General features: G+C 43.6%; 1 protein-coding gene across 4 annotated transcripts in view; it reads left to right on the plus strand.

Annotated features, from left to right (window-relative positions):
• plxna1b (plexin A1b) overlaps nucleotides 1-15,160 on the plus strand; it is a 169,870-nt gene that overhangs the window by 83,055 nt on the left and 71,655 nt on the right. For all 4 annotated transcript variants that reach the window (XM_072382564.1, XM_072382566.1, XM_072382565.1 and 1 more), the window contains exons 5-8: nucleotides 6,134-6,234; nucleotides 8,250-8,373; nucleotides 9,633-9,786; nucleotides 10,866-10,965. In XM_072382564.1, coding sequence (XP_072238665.1) covers nucleotides 6,134-6,234; nucleotides 8,250-8,373; nucleotides 9,633-9,786; nucleotides 10,866-10,965 — 479 coding nt within the window. The remainder of the gene's footprint in view (nucleotides 1-6,133; nucleotides 6,235-8,249; nucleotides 8,374-9,632; nucleotides 9,787-10,865; nucleotides 10,966-15,160) is intronic.

Raw genomic sequence — 15,160 nt, forward strand, 5'->3', positions numbered from 1 at the left:
TTTTTGACTGACTGCAGATGAGTTGTAGTTGTGGGTTATAATGTGTGTGGATATATCGTAGCATTAACCAAAGTGTTGGCCATAACATGGCGAAGACTGTCTCTTGCTTTGCTTTGGCTCCTGTTATGCATATCAGGGTAAAAAGCGCTCAGACAGACTTTGTTTCCGCAGCTCATTGGCAGCTCTCCACACACAGTGTTCATCCACACACTTACCAGGTATGACTCACACCCAGGAACTACTTTGAAAGTAGCGTCTGTCCCCCTTTCTTTTCCACTTTTCCGCTCTCCTCGGCTTCCGTCTGCCTGTGTATACGGTGGCGGCTCGCCTGGCACCGCTAATGGAAATGCCAGCTGTGTGGCTCCTCACTCCTCACAAAGTCCATTTACTAAAGTGACAGAGTCATTTACCAGGCGGACGGCCTCTCCCATCCTCACTTAATTAGAAGACCCCTAGGCCTGTCTACCTTAGCTGGCCACATTTGCCTCTTTCTCACTTCTTTTTCTCTCCGTACAGTCTCATTTTTTTCTGCTGTTTTTCAATCTCTCTGTCTCAGTTTTCTTCTTTGCTCTCCCAATCCTGTTCTGAGGGACAGAGCATAATGACGCACACACACTGAGAGCATATTGGCCTATTGTTTGAGATTCGCTTCTTTCGGAGGAGTTAATGGGAATGTCCGTGTGATGAGGATGACGATGAAGAAGGATGAGATTCCACGTAATTCTTCTTCAGAGTTTTGTTTTTCTTGCCGTTTTTTTTTCTTTCTTCCCTTGGTGTAGTCACTTTTCATGATAGATTCTTGCTCTTTTGTTAACTAAATGTTTGCTTTTTTTTTTTCTTCAAAAAGTGCTGAGCTCCACAAAAACTTTCATTATGGTGAAGACTCTGACGCAAAGGGAGGTTTTTGTTGTGAAGGATTTGTTTTTCAGACTGTCCAAACATTTTTCATATGAGGATGGTTCTATATTCACTCCTACAGCTCCTGCATGATGTTTTTCTGGGCTCACTTTTTGTGTACTCTGCATCTTTAGCCTCATAGCGTTTTGGCGAGTGGGAATTAGAATAGTCATCTTTATTGTCCCTGAACTCACAATAAGCACACACATAACACCAATGACAGATAAATTGTTTGATCTGCGTCTTGTTTTCTTTGGATTGTGCACGGATAAGGAGATCAAAACGATATTTCCCGAAGAGAGAAAACAGCGGAGCAGATGAAACAGTAAGAAAGAAGATCTAAACGTGAATAACAGAAGAAAGAAAAGGGAGAATTGATCAAGTGGGAGAAAACGATATTAGAGACATAAAGATAGCGAGGATGGCAGGAAGGCCTGTGTGTGTGAATATTCCATTGAGTGAGTTATGTTGGAGAAAACACCGATCGCAGCTATCAGCATTTAATCGCTTTTCTTCACATAAAGATCTGATTTAGTAAACAGAGAGAGGTAGCATTCAGCATCATCTTAGGAATGTAACAGCAACAGCCTTTACATGTGCGCCTGTTCTTCAGCCGTCCCTCAGGACCTTCTTCCTCTGACAGTGGTGCCAAACTCTGCCAGTCTTGTTTGCTTTCCTGCTCATCTCCAATCAGTCCGCTCATCAAACCCAGCCTGGCCTACCATTGATCTCTTAAGCTCCTTACAATTCAGTCAATACCCGCATGTCAACCCAGCCTTTGATACCCCCCCCCGCACACTTGCACACAAACACTAACATCTTACTCCCAGGGATACTCTTTGCACAGCCATGTTTTTACACCCCACCTAAGGCTTAACTTGGGGAAGGTAGCACTTCCATTTCTAATTAACTTTTGCTGGCATGATTGATGATGCCAAAGCTAAAAAAAAAAAAAAATGCACACGTCATTTACTGTCCCTGCACAAAATCAATAGCTGCAGCAGCAAGTTGTGCAGCTATAGCTGCGGCCCAACAGACGGTGTCCGGTTGGGTTTGTCATCATGTCAGATTCTGGGCATAGTTTTATGGGTGTGTGTTGATCTTTTTTTTCTTTCTGTTTTTCTATTTCTTTTTTTCTCTTGCACATGCTTATTTAATGCCCGTTTAGCTTAAACCAGGATAAGCTGCTAGCTGATTTCATGGTAACTGAATTAGTGCAGGTGTGGTTAATGTGACAGAGGTCGTTCTACGCATCATCCTCCTCACTTTATTTTCTGGCCCTAAGCTGTTGGTTGACGGTTAAACAGCGTATACCTGCCAAGAAAACACATTTTGTTTCAGCTGAAATGGAGCTTTTCTGGCAAATTTCTTTTAGTTTTATCCACAGCTGGGTAAGATCACAGCTTTTAATTGGGAGCATAAAGGATCCATACATTGGCCTTTTTTTCCCCGCCTTCATGCACTTTGCATAAATGCGTCTTTGAAAAGCTGTTTGCTCTGATGTTTTTTCTTTTTTCTACAGCTGGGGAATAAAATGTAGCATCAGAACCATTTGAGGCTACGTGTAAATGCAAGCGGTTCAGCCGTGGGTTGTTTCTGGAGGCAAGGTGTTACTAATTTATGATGCAGAGTCTCGAGCAATTATCCAAAAATATTTGAAACCAAACAGGGACTGAATTTTTTACCAAACATTATAACATAGAGAGGAGGTTCTCCTCCGCTATATATATATCTGTTCCATCTACTCCCCCCCCCCTCTCCTACTGTAGACTCTCCCTGTGTTTAAATGTTTATTAAAAAAAAAAAAGAACCCGCAACAAGGCTGATCCTTTTATGTCTTTAGATTTTACAACCAATGAAAAGCTGCGTTGAAAGCTTTACAGTTCCTCTGGGTTTTGGGGGTGACCGTTACAAAGCCTGTTAGCTGGACGTTTAAAGGCAGGTGATAGTGCTCTGTAAACACAGATTGGAGAGGAAAGGTGGAAAGTTTATAACAGAAAGGAGATGTCATGGCTCTGCGATATGGTCGGAGGGTAGAGGGTTGACAGCAGCGGAAGAAGGAGCAAGAAACGAGAACTGAGTTACAGCTGCGGCTGCTCTTGTAAATAAGAAGATGGCCAGACAGAGGAGATGGCGGGCTTGGTTTATAAGGTCATTTAAAGGAGTAATGTGGCATACTGTTAGGAATTGGCTTTCATTAAAAGAGCCATCGAGAGATAAAGGAAGGGGAGAGAGAGCAGAGAAGTGTGTTTGTTAGGCAGCATTCTTGACACACAAGCACACGTTTTTTTGGATCTCCTTGCAGTTAGTACTTTCCCAGCTACTTGTTTTTTTTATTTTTTATATTCCCGCAGAGAAAAGCAGCCCTGATGGGTCTCCTCCACCACATTACCAGCTTTGTGACACTACCACTCAATGGTGTCTTCACCACTATGAGCTCAGTAACAATTGTGAACAATAGGCCAAATCTATCATTACACAGGGCAGTGATATGATTATGCCAGCCCACAAAGACTTATAATTTCCACATGATTTATGCGAACTATTGTCCTTAATCACAGGCAAAATGATTTATGATGAACAGAGCGGGAATGGGTTGGCATCGGTGATGATATTAAGAACATTAAGAGCATACATTCTCTGCTTTTTGCCCCCCCCCCCATACCAAATCATAAAGTACATGAAAGACATCCACTTGTGCTCATCCATATATCCATCATCCATCATCACACACTTTCATTCTCCATCCTCCTCGTATAATCAAAGTACCCTCTCCTCAATACCTTATTCCTTCCCTTCTTTGGTGTTCCTTTTAGATGAGACTCTCGTTCAGTTTGACACTAACACATAGCAGGCGTCTGCCACCATATCCCATCCACTCAGTGCAATGTCCTTGCCAATTCGCCCTGTGCGTGTCTTCAATTACACTTTTCCTCTGTTCATCCATCCAGCCTACACTTCCTGTAGATGACCTCCTCCTTCCCTTCCCCTCCAGCCCTCTCTCATTGCTCATTTGCATCATTTCATCTGTCTCTCTCTCTGGGCTTGAGGCCAGCCAGAAAGCTACTGTACTGAGTTCTGTATCGACTTCAGATCAGAGGAGTAATTGCTAATATCTGTCTTTAAATGAACAACTGAGACGCTCAGGGACGGATGGTGATTCTGGGTAAGCAGAAGGAACATTGGAGTTTAAAGAAAAGGATTCAAGATGTACTTGAGAAAAGGAGAGAATAGAGAAAAGTGTAGTGGTTGACGATGTCAAGTTTCCTTCTTGTCAGCCCTCTGCTTGAGCATTAAAAAAGCCCAAAAGGCAGCTGATTACTTAGAATCTCAGAGCTCAGATGAGTTTCATCATGTCACGTTGACCTCAGTTCAGTGTTGGACAGACGAGTCCCACTCCTAGTTTAAAGGGGGAGCTCCGGTATTTTTAAACCTGGACCTTATTTCTGGCATGAGATATGTTCATCTGCTCACCGAGAGCAGTCGACATCCTTCGGAAGATCTTTAGATTCCTCGAGATCCGCGTATATCCTTTACTCTGTGTTCTGTGACAGTCGGCTAACTTCACACATAGTTTGCTACTGATAGTTTTGTGCAACATGGCAGGATATTTATCAGATTTTGACGACGTGGACGACAACTTTGAGTACGATGGACATCCTTACCGGAGTGAATGAGCTGTGCTTTAGTGGCGGGCGTCGATGACGTCATCCCAGTAAACGAGTGTGCAGAAAGCCCTCGATAAGCCCCCTGATAGCCGCCAATAACAACAACATAGCAGCTATGAGCTAACAGTGCAATAGTACGCGTTTATTCATTCATTCGTCTTAAAGTATTGGTGAAATAAAGACAGATGATGCCTTATTTAGAGGCTGCATCGTCTATGCCCCATTCACTCCGTTATATGGATCTCGAGGAATCTAAATATCTTCCGAAGGGCGTCGACTTTCACCAAACTGTTCTCAGTGAGTAGATAAACGTATTTCATGCCAGATACAAGGTCCAGGTTTAAGAAATACCGGAGTTCCCCTTTAATGTCTCGGCGCTGCGTTCCATCGACCACCTGGTTTCTGTCTTGCAGCTAACAGCTACTCCTTTTCCTCCGTGTGCTTTTTGTCTCTTATCTCTCCCTCTTATCCCTACCTCGTGAAAAACAGACCACTTTGGGCCCCACCTCGATGAGACTTTAATGGTTAAATTTAATGCATGTGTGAAAGTTTTACACAGTGCGGGCACTGTTGTTACTCACTGATCAGCTGGCTCGTCCTGAACCATGTGATTTTAAAAGTGACCCAAAAGTAGCAGTTTAATACATTCTAGCTCTCCCTCTCTCACATATACACACACTATTAAATGTGTGTGTGTAACATCCTGGAATCGGGATCGGGCTCATCAGCTTTGGGCACTTAAGGAAAAGTTGAATGTGGCGCTGTCACATGCAGCATGTGTGCCCCTTTAAACACGTGCCTACTTTGTTGCATAGTTTTGTGTGCATAAGCTAGCAATCTGTCTGTCACACCTTTAAACACACTATGATCTCTTGGTAATATCTGAAAATACACACACACTTCAAGAGCCACTGGGACTATGTTGTGAACCATCTGTCATCACCTTTAACTGGAGTGGAAGGCTAAACTTGCACACTTGATCCTGTTTCGTCTGCAACATCTGTAGCCCATCATCAAGCTTGTGCATCCAGTGTGGCCGGGGTGTTGCACACACACACACACACACACACTCTCACACGCACTCTCGTCACATTGATGCTACAAGGTGTTTTTTTGCACAGGTTCTGCACAGACCCTTAAATTCCCTCTCCTTTAAATGCACGTGCACGCACACATGCACGTATACATCGGGTCTGTCCTTTTGCTCCTCTGCCTCCTGTTGGGTTTTTTTTTTAGGTCACCTGTCAATCACAGCACTGTTGCCACAGCCACCTGTCAGGTGTCCCAGCATGCATTGCAAGGCATCTCGTGCAATGTGCTTGACTGGAGGCTGTCACACACTGCTGAACCTGGAATCAGTCACCGGAACACACAGGAGCGCGCGCACCTCTCACTGACTAACTCTCACTTCCTCTCTCAGGAACACGGACACAAACGCACTCTGACTGAACACGTTTGAAACTGAACGGCTCTGATAAGCTGTAGAAATCCAGCACGAATGTACTGTTTCATTTTGGACTGATAACAGGGACACTGATCGTTTCTCTTCAACCTCTCTGTCTCTGTAGGTGGTGAGAGTTCCAGTGGAGAGCTGCGAGCAGTACGCCACTTGTGGGGAGTGTTTGGGCTCCAGAGACCCTCACTGCGGTTGGTGTGTTCTCCACAACGTGTAAGTGCCGCACACACTCATTAACTCACTCCACCCCGGTGCCCTTTTTCATTGTGAGGCAAATAGTGTTGTTCAGCAAATCATTTCCGAGTGGAAGGACTTTCATGAGTAACTGAGGCCAATACATTATCCCATATCCATGCGTGCAGGCAGCTGTTTTCTGAAAACTAGTTTAACTGACCGAAAATGTCAAATTGTACTTTTAACACCCTGTTGCAACTTTATGGAAGCACTTTTCAGAACATTCATCCTCGGGAGTCTCTCAGCTGAAGAGATGTGTTGTGAGAACACATACATCGCAGCTCGGCAGCCTCATTGACTCCATTGTTTTCCTGGGTGGCGTTTTTTTTCTTTTTTCTTTTCTCTTTTCGTCTGTGTGTGTGTGTGTGTGTGTGTATATAAACACTGTCTAGTCCAACTACTTTTTCATTTCAAGTGTTTGTGTTTGGTCTTTGAATTATGTTCTGTTTGCTTTAAAATTCCTGTTCGAGGTTGGCTGTGTAACAGTGAGGAGAAAATTTGTAGCTACAGTATGTTTAGTAAATCGCTCATCAAACACACTTGCGGCGATAGAAGTGTAGGCTAACAGTGTGTGTCTGTAGGCCTGCATACATTCCTCTGACTGGAGGGTTTGTGTGCGCACCCAGGAGAGAGAGAATAGCTGCATGTTATTGAAAGGTGACAGGATGTGAAAGCATATTTGGGTCGCCTTAAGCGTTTGGCATACTTCCATCTCTCGTTGCATTAATTAAACTTTCAGTACATATCACCCACGTTTTCTCAAAGTACGCTCTCACACACGCAGCCTGTTTTTTTCCCGTTTCAGGAAACTCACATCCTTGAAATGACACACGCACTCATTAGGCACTTGAACCGGTGATCACCCTCCATTTGGGCACACGTTGACCTTGTGTCTTGCTCATTTCCTGCCTAATTGTGCCAAATGTGGCAACGTATTAATAGGCAAATTATTTATAAGCTTTTCTTTCAGCCCTCTGGTATTTTCAGCCACATCGTATTAAAAGTCGTGGCGCTATCAGTCAGCAGTAGAACTAAATGAGAAATAGATTCATGGTCACACGTACGGAGGTGTTTCTAGACAAAAGAGCACATTTCATTCACACCGTTACAGTCACACACAGGAGCAGCATAAGGCAAAGAAGTTAATTTTGAGACAACGCGTGCATGCCTTTATACTTACCTGCTACTGCCGCACCAGGTGTGTGCGTGTTTGCACATCAGCTACTCTCTGGGGACTGGTTGGCGACAGCGTTTTCTTCCAGAGTGTGAGTGAAGGCTAACTAAATGCGGGAATGAGGGAGCTGCTGTACGGAGCAGGCAGTTAGCATTTTTTTCTGCCTCCCTCATGTTGTTAAAGCCTTGCAGAGCTCCACATCAGCACTTTCTTGTCACCGGTGGGACCGTTTGTTGTTAGCGCAAAGGTGAAGCAAATGCATTATGAATAGCTAATAGTAAAACGACAACAAAGCGGGGCTATATGGTGATTTTTAGCACAATCCGTTGGCTTGTCGTAAGGTGTGTGCGTGTGTGGGGTCGGGGGGTATTGCTGACTACATTGATATGCAGCTGGTTGGAATTGCATCAAATGTTAACAATCGCCTGTGAATCTTCGGACAAGTTTTCAAAGGGTGGGACTGTAAAGTGAAAAGATGAGGGGGGACTGGATGTTTGTGGAGCTTAGCAGTTCTTTCATAGATGTCAAGACCAATCAGGTCATGATGTAAAGGCCTAAAGTATTGCCTGTGGGAGGATATGAACCTGGTTGTATTTTATTACTGTTCTCATTTTTGTGTGATGTACAGAAATGTGATGGCTCTACATATTTGTCGTTTTGATACGATTGTCATATTAAATGAACTGTTCCTCTTATCCCCTCTTTTCTCTCACATCACATCTCTCATCTGCCGGGCCCTTTGCCCCGTTCTTTATCATTCCCATACGTTTCCTCTCTTTTTCCTCTATCCTGTCTCTGTTCTCCCGCTGCTGCTCCCCAGATGTTCCCGTAAGGATCGTTGTGAGCGAGCAGGAGAGCCTCAGAGGTTTGCCACGGACCAGACACAGTGTGTGGAGCTGACTGTTCAGCCTAGAAACATCTCTGTCACCATGTCCGAGGTCCAGGTATGTATTCTCTTGTCTGGAAGCCGAGTTTCAATTTCTTTTAAAGATAATAACAACACGAGAGGTTTAGGAAGAAGCTTAAGCGCGTGTGACGAGCGACATTTCTTGAAACGGCGTGCTAACAAGGAAGGTTTTGGCCTACAGACATGTGGACAGAGGTGTTTGTTGATTGAATCGATTGAATGATCCCGTCGTTAGAGCCACATCCCAAGTTTTATGGCAACAAGTTAGAGGATAAGATCAATGCCACACTTTTGTGTCTCTGTTAAATACAATGCCCCAGACACCAAGCAGTTTCCTTAGCTCAGCAGATAGACAGGAAACAGGACAAAACGGATAACCTGACCTGTCAGCTGGGAATGAAATCTGCTTACTGAACATCCAAATGAATATATTCAAATTTGGGTTTGCACAAAAGTCAACGTGAGTTAGACCTCCAATTCTTTTTTTAAAGTGCGGTCAGGTTCCTACGCCGCCAGCTTTGGGAAATTGCTGGTTGCTCTCATGAAGTAGTCTGGTAAATAATCAGCCATTAAAGCAGCAGTCACTGTGGTTAGGGCTGGTTCTATAAAGCGTGCCTCTGGTACATAACTGCTTTATAGAATAGGAAAATGTTATCATTTCCCAGATTTTCTTTATTAACCGAACACCCCCAGCCTTGATCTATTGCGTCTAAAAACTAACCAAGACAGTTTTTGTGAAGCAGACAACTTTTTTGTTGTTTGAAATGGACATGATAGAATACTGGTACAGCAAAAGGCTGCATACGTGTTGCAGAAAAAAGGATAATAACCGTGGAACTCTATAGCCGACATACATGTTTGACATGTGTCACGAATATTCACAAATTCCTTTTAAACTATAAGCATGTCTGTGTAGATTGAATCAGCAAATTGCTTTTCTTTCATATTTATATTCATATTTCTCTTCATATTTAGAATGAATTAGCTGTACATATACCTGTGTGTATAAGAGCTCCCATTCTGTTAGCGACTCCTCAATCTAACCACCGGGCTTTGAGTGAAGGCGGTTTCCTTCTCTTTCTTTCCGCACATTAACGTGTACACATTAACCTCACAGTGACTGACGCACACTCACTTTCTTTATTCATGTTACTGCCACACACACCCACACCCACGCCTCGCTTCCCCTCTCTCCCCACTTCCATTAACCCTCATGTCATATCTTATAACAATCCATGTACTCCATGTCCTTCCATTGATCTTGCACTGATTGTCTGACTCGTTCTTTCTCCATAGCTGGTCCTTCAGGCTCGTAATGTGCCCGATCTGTCAGCGGGGGTCAACTGCTCCTTCGAGGACTATGTGGAGACAGAGGGACGGATCCAGGGTGGACACATTTTTTGCCTGTCTCCCTCTGCCAGGGACATCGCCCCGATCACTAGGAACAAAGGTCAGGAAGAACAAGCCATAAAGCAATGAGTAATGAAGTCATGGGGAAATTTGGTCTTTAGGGCAGGAAGGATGGGGGTTAAGGGGAGTTATGGTAACATTAGGAATGTAAAGATGAACTATATATGTTGGTTCTTATTTTTCCTGTTTTTTATGTTGTATTTCTCCTCTTCACTTTCTGATCCTCTTCCTGGCTTTTTATGCCAGGCTGCCCCTCTGACTTTGGCCTGTCATTGCCATCATATGCTGCACATTCATCACCAGGGGCTGATTCTTAAGGGATTTTTATTGTGCACTGCTAACAGCGAAGTCAGGAGCTGTGCATTCACTCGAACAGAATTATAATGTTACAGCTGATTTGCTTCGTTTGTCTATATTCAGGATTCCTTGTCACTACCAATAATAGCCACCCAATCCCACTCAAAGGCCCACGCAACAGTCCAGATTTCTTTCGCTTAAAATAGAACAGTTTTTGAATTGCCATTATCATGCATTATGCGCCGTTGTCAGTGTCGTTTTATTTGTTTTTTTGCTGTCTAAATGAGTGGTTGTGCTCTTAACTCCTTTTCAAAGCAGCAACGTCAGGGTGGTTTACCGTCGCATTTAAAAATATCTGCATATTTATATATTTATTACTTCTTTCGGAGAGATTTGCACTGGTTTCACGTCCAATTCTGTCACACCACAAAGGAAAAACTGAAGACAGTTAGGTGGAAGTTTCGTCAAAAGAGACGACTCAGTTGTTCTTCAGCTGAGCCCATTATGCCCCATTATAAGTTCTCATCAGGCCTGGCATCCAAACACTGATCGGTGCTGCTATTTTTAATGCCACCCTACTGTGGTTATGACATGAGAAGCGTGTTGCTAAGTTACAGTCTGTCTTTGTGTGTGTGTGTGTGTGTGTGTGTGTGTCTGTGTGTGATCTGTCGAGGTCAAACAAGTAGAAAGTGAAAAATTCTTCCACTGATCAAGCTGTTTAAAAATTGTTTGATAATTTATTTAAGATATATGTATTACCCAAATTGTTAATATACAGCCAACAGTGGGATTAATATTTGTTTGGCTTTGTCTGTCATGCAGGTGACAAGCGGGTGGTGAAGCTCTACCTCAAGTCTAAGGAGACGGGCAAGAAGTTTGCAAGTGTCGACTTTGTCTTCTACAATTGCAGCGTCCACCAGTCGTAAGTTGGAATAATTTGATATTTTTTCATTTATTTGAAGATTGTTTGCACTTGTTTTTTCTTCGCTCTTCTTTTCTTTTTGTCTTAGTTTTTTTTTTTTTTCTTCTAAGAGATGGCGTCTTTGTCCAACATCCCCCATGGGTTATCTCATGTTACTATCCATGAGAGACGCACATACGCTCTCATGCACATATCTATCCCACCCCCCTCGGACCTCCCCAGGAGGCTAGAGTTACATTTGGAGTGAGAAATCAAATGTGCCGTACACGAGAACCGATTGGGTTATGAGCTGGTAATTCTACCCTTTTTTATCATGACCCGCTACACTCTAATGATTCTTGTGTGATTTACTCATTACACAGTGGTCTGCTGTAATTCCTCCCAATCACAAACTCAAACCTCATACATGTTTTTTTCCGACTTGATAAAGAAAAAAAAAGAAAAAAACAGCTCTGGCTATGTGAGCGTTGGATTTGCACTTGTTCACACAAGAAATACAGCAGTAAGTACTGTTACAATCTAATATCATGAATACAATCTTGTGCCTTTTCCAATGAGTTAGTCTCCTTCACGCTCCAGATGCCCCCAGCTCTCTGCCCAATCCTAACTGCCTCCTAATCCGCCGTCTGCTGAAAATCTCTACCACCCATAGAGCCACACCCCAAGGTCAGTCCTGCTACGCACCCAATGCACCCTGCCAGGGTAAAAGAATCCTCCAACTCCTCAACCCCACCCCACCCCACACAATACCCTCCCTCCTGTCAATCCATGGCTGATCCAGGGGAGGCTGGAACGTCTGCTGGGGTATTAGCCTTGGGGCAGCAGATGGCTCAGAGGCCCCTGGAGTACCGCAGGGCTCCATCCTGGCTTCCCCCTGGATGCTGGATAGCCTCCTTCGAGGATTGTCCACAAACACATAGGAGCATGCACAGCCACACCTTTCCCCACTGTGTCACTTACAGCTCATTGAAACCTTGAATGTCTTGGACACCTAATCCGTTTCTGTGACCTTTAACCCAGCACCCAACCCCCATTTTCCTGCTCTCGTTTACAAATCCCTTGCCACAACAAAGATCATTAGCTCAGTTGGTTATGGGTGTGGTGGTTTACAATGTCAACTCGCGGTTAATTCATCTCCCACAAGGACCCTCTAATGTTTGCTCTACCTCTCAATGCGTTTTTACCAACTGGAGTACATCTTACGTCAATTGTAAACCCCATGTGTACAAATGGCTTCATGGTAAAATAGGAAACACATAATTAGATAAAAGTGCAGCATATTTTCCTAATGAGTGCAATAAGTCATGATGTACCATCAGAAATGAAGCATAACAAATGTATGACAAGTGACGCGTACAAGAGAGTCGGCCATTTGAAGATATTACCTCAATGAACTCTGATTAAATCCATTCCCTGCACTGATCTAATACATCCTCTGAGTGATGTAATGGACATGTTTAATGAAGTTACAGACGAGGCACATTGCATCTTCTCCAGTGACTCTGATGGCGAGGCGAGATGCTGAGATAAGAACCCCATTTGGAGCTGGATCCTTGTGCCCCCCCAGGCCTCAGTGTGTGGCGTCTGATGAGATCAGACCGGTGATGTCGTTGGCGTAATGGCTGCAAAGTCAAGGCTCCGTTTCCAGAATGCATGGTCATTCTTGACAGAGCTAAGTTCCACTTTAATGAGTTCAGAGCCAAAATACTGCAGGCTCTTACCCTGCGAAGGAGGCCGAAAGATGCTGAAACACATTTCCTAGCAGAACAGTTTTCAGTAGCTGTCAGTGAATTCCAGTGTTTTTTTTGTTTTTTTCTCCAGTGGTATACTGTATACCTAGTTGTATGACCTATCATAGTGTGTCTTACCTCACTACTATCGATTTCAATGCAGCCTTTTGGAAGGTTGACAACGGAATTGTTCCAGCAGTTCTCCTATGAGCGTACTTCTCACACTCCGACATCCAACCCCTGATCCCCAAAAACACACGCCCCTCCTGCTTGTTTAATCAACTGATTACGCTTTGGCCCTTGCCTTTTTAAAATGCCATAAATTTGCATAGTTGTATTAATTTAATTAGAATTCCCAGTGTTTCAGTTTAAGGATGGCTGATATTGAAATAGAAAATCACCCACGGCCATGATTGCTCCTTAATTAAATATTTCCATATGCTTTTTTTCCATTCTACAGCTCTGCACTTAATAAAGATGGATAGTCTGGAAATAATTTAAGTGTATGCATGAGGTCATATGAAGCACCTTTCCTCGCTGTGGTCAATATGATTTGGACAGTGGCTGGGTCATTTGTTCCGTGGCTTACAGTGCACATGGAATAATTGTAGTGATTGTATTGAGTGTCATAGAAAGAAAGAACAGCTTTTTGACAGAGGTGACGAAGGCACTTGAAAAACAGTGAGCTAAAAATAAAACGGTAGGGGACTACAGTCATCTACAGTCTAACACTTGAAAGAACCATACAATGTGTGCTGCATGTTGAGTGATATATTTTCCTCTAAACTCAGGCGTGTATTATTAGAGTTATGTGCGTAAAAAATAGTCCCTATGTGTTTTATTAACCCTTTTTCTAATTTCAAAGGGCTCCAGGAACCATAGACTATTTCAGAGGGAAGTAATTCAGCTTCTCTCCTTTCAAATGGATAGTAGCCAATAAATAACTCATTTTGCCAAGTGCAATAGCGTCAAACGCACCTCGCTAGGAAAGCGGATTGTGTTCAGCTCTCCAAACTGACCCAGCAGAAAAGAGAGGAGGAAATCACAGTCTATTGTGTTTGGCCTTGAAGAAATACTGCTGTTCCAAAGGTAGCGTATCTCCATTAGCATCTGAATATGAACAGATTAAATTAGCATTACGAGCGTGGCCATACAGGGAGCGTGTCTCCAACTGCTCAAAGCCACCGAATGGCCGCAGGCACTGGAGAAGGACAGGAATGAGCAATAAGGCGATACTGGGGGGGCTGAAACATGGAGCCCGCCCCTGATCAAGAGAATGCTTAAAGACTGCTTAAATGGCCTTGGGTGGGCTTTTTCTGAAAAGTGGGCTCCCAGACTGTAATAGAGACTTTGAGATCCAGTGGCAGCTCGTGACAGGGGGCCTGGTTAGTTCGAGGAACCGAAGAATGAGCGGTAGGGGGTTGTTAGACAGGCCCTGCCGTTGGCCTATGGTGGCATAAATAATGGCACCTTCTTTTATATCAAAAGCCGTGGGCATAAAAGTAAAAGAGAGTAGGCAGTGGTTACCTGCTGGTATTTTTCTCGTTATATCAAAGTCACTGGTAAGACTAACAAGCTTGATATGACATGAATAAAAGATTCCAATCTGATGAAAAAAATGTTCTTATTAGAGCTTGGCAACAGATGTGATGACTCCTGTGAACTGCTAGCCATACATTGTCCTATTGACTATTAAGTTGGGTTACCTGCTGTGTTAAGTTGGTGTTGTAGTGTATTTTTATGAGGAATAACCGCTGGTGTGCCCTGAACAAAGAAAAAAACTCTTTGACATTCAAAATAGTGATCGTTACTGTACAAACGAACGCAAACAAGCTACACAGTGAGCCCGGCTAACTTAGCTGGTGTTCATTTGTCTTGCATCAGTAATGTCATCTGCTCTTTTGTTCAGTATTGACGGTACTCCTTCGACTTCTCACCAGCTTCTTTGGGACCAAACATTGAACTAAAATCCCAGATTTGCTCTTTAAGTCTACGCACTGTGGCTAACCTAGCGTAGCCTAATCGCTTTCCCTCCATTTGTCGGCAACATTGACAAATCTCCTCTCTGCTCTTGTGTGGTATTAAGAGGCCTGTTATTTCCTTAGCTGCATATATTTCATTCTAAATGGACAGCTTCTGTCAGCACAATGCTAAATTGGTCAATTAAAGCGGCAGTGGGATTGAATTAAGCTCCAGCCTCTGATCTCCCTCAAAAGGAGGGGTCTGGGCTGGAAATGATCGCTTAAAGTGTGCACCTAACAAACGAGCGGCCCTAATTGATCCAAATGAATCCACGTCAGGGTTTGATGGATTCATGTATGGGCTCCATCTCAGAGCTCAAGAGTTAAAGCCCTCATTTTTCATGCACATGATGAGAAGGGAAACTGGCATTTTACACAGGGTTAAAACACACTTGAGAGCTCGTCTGCTCATTCCAGCTCCGACAGATGCACACAGATTTACAC

The sequence above is a fragment of the Leuresthes tenuis genome, unplaced genomic scaffold (genome assembly GCF_036924035.1).
Source record: "Leuresthes tenuis unplaced genomic scaffold, fLeuTen1.0.hap1 SCAF_3, whole genome shotgun sequence".
NCBI lineage: Eukaryota > Metazoa > Chordata > Actinopteri > Atheriniformes > Atherinopsidae > Leuresthes > Leuresthes tenuis.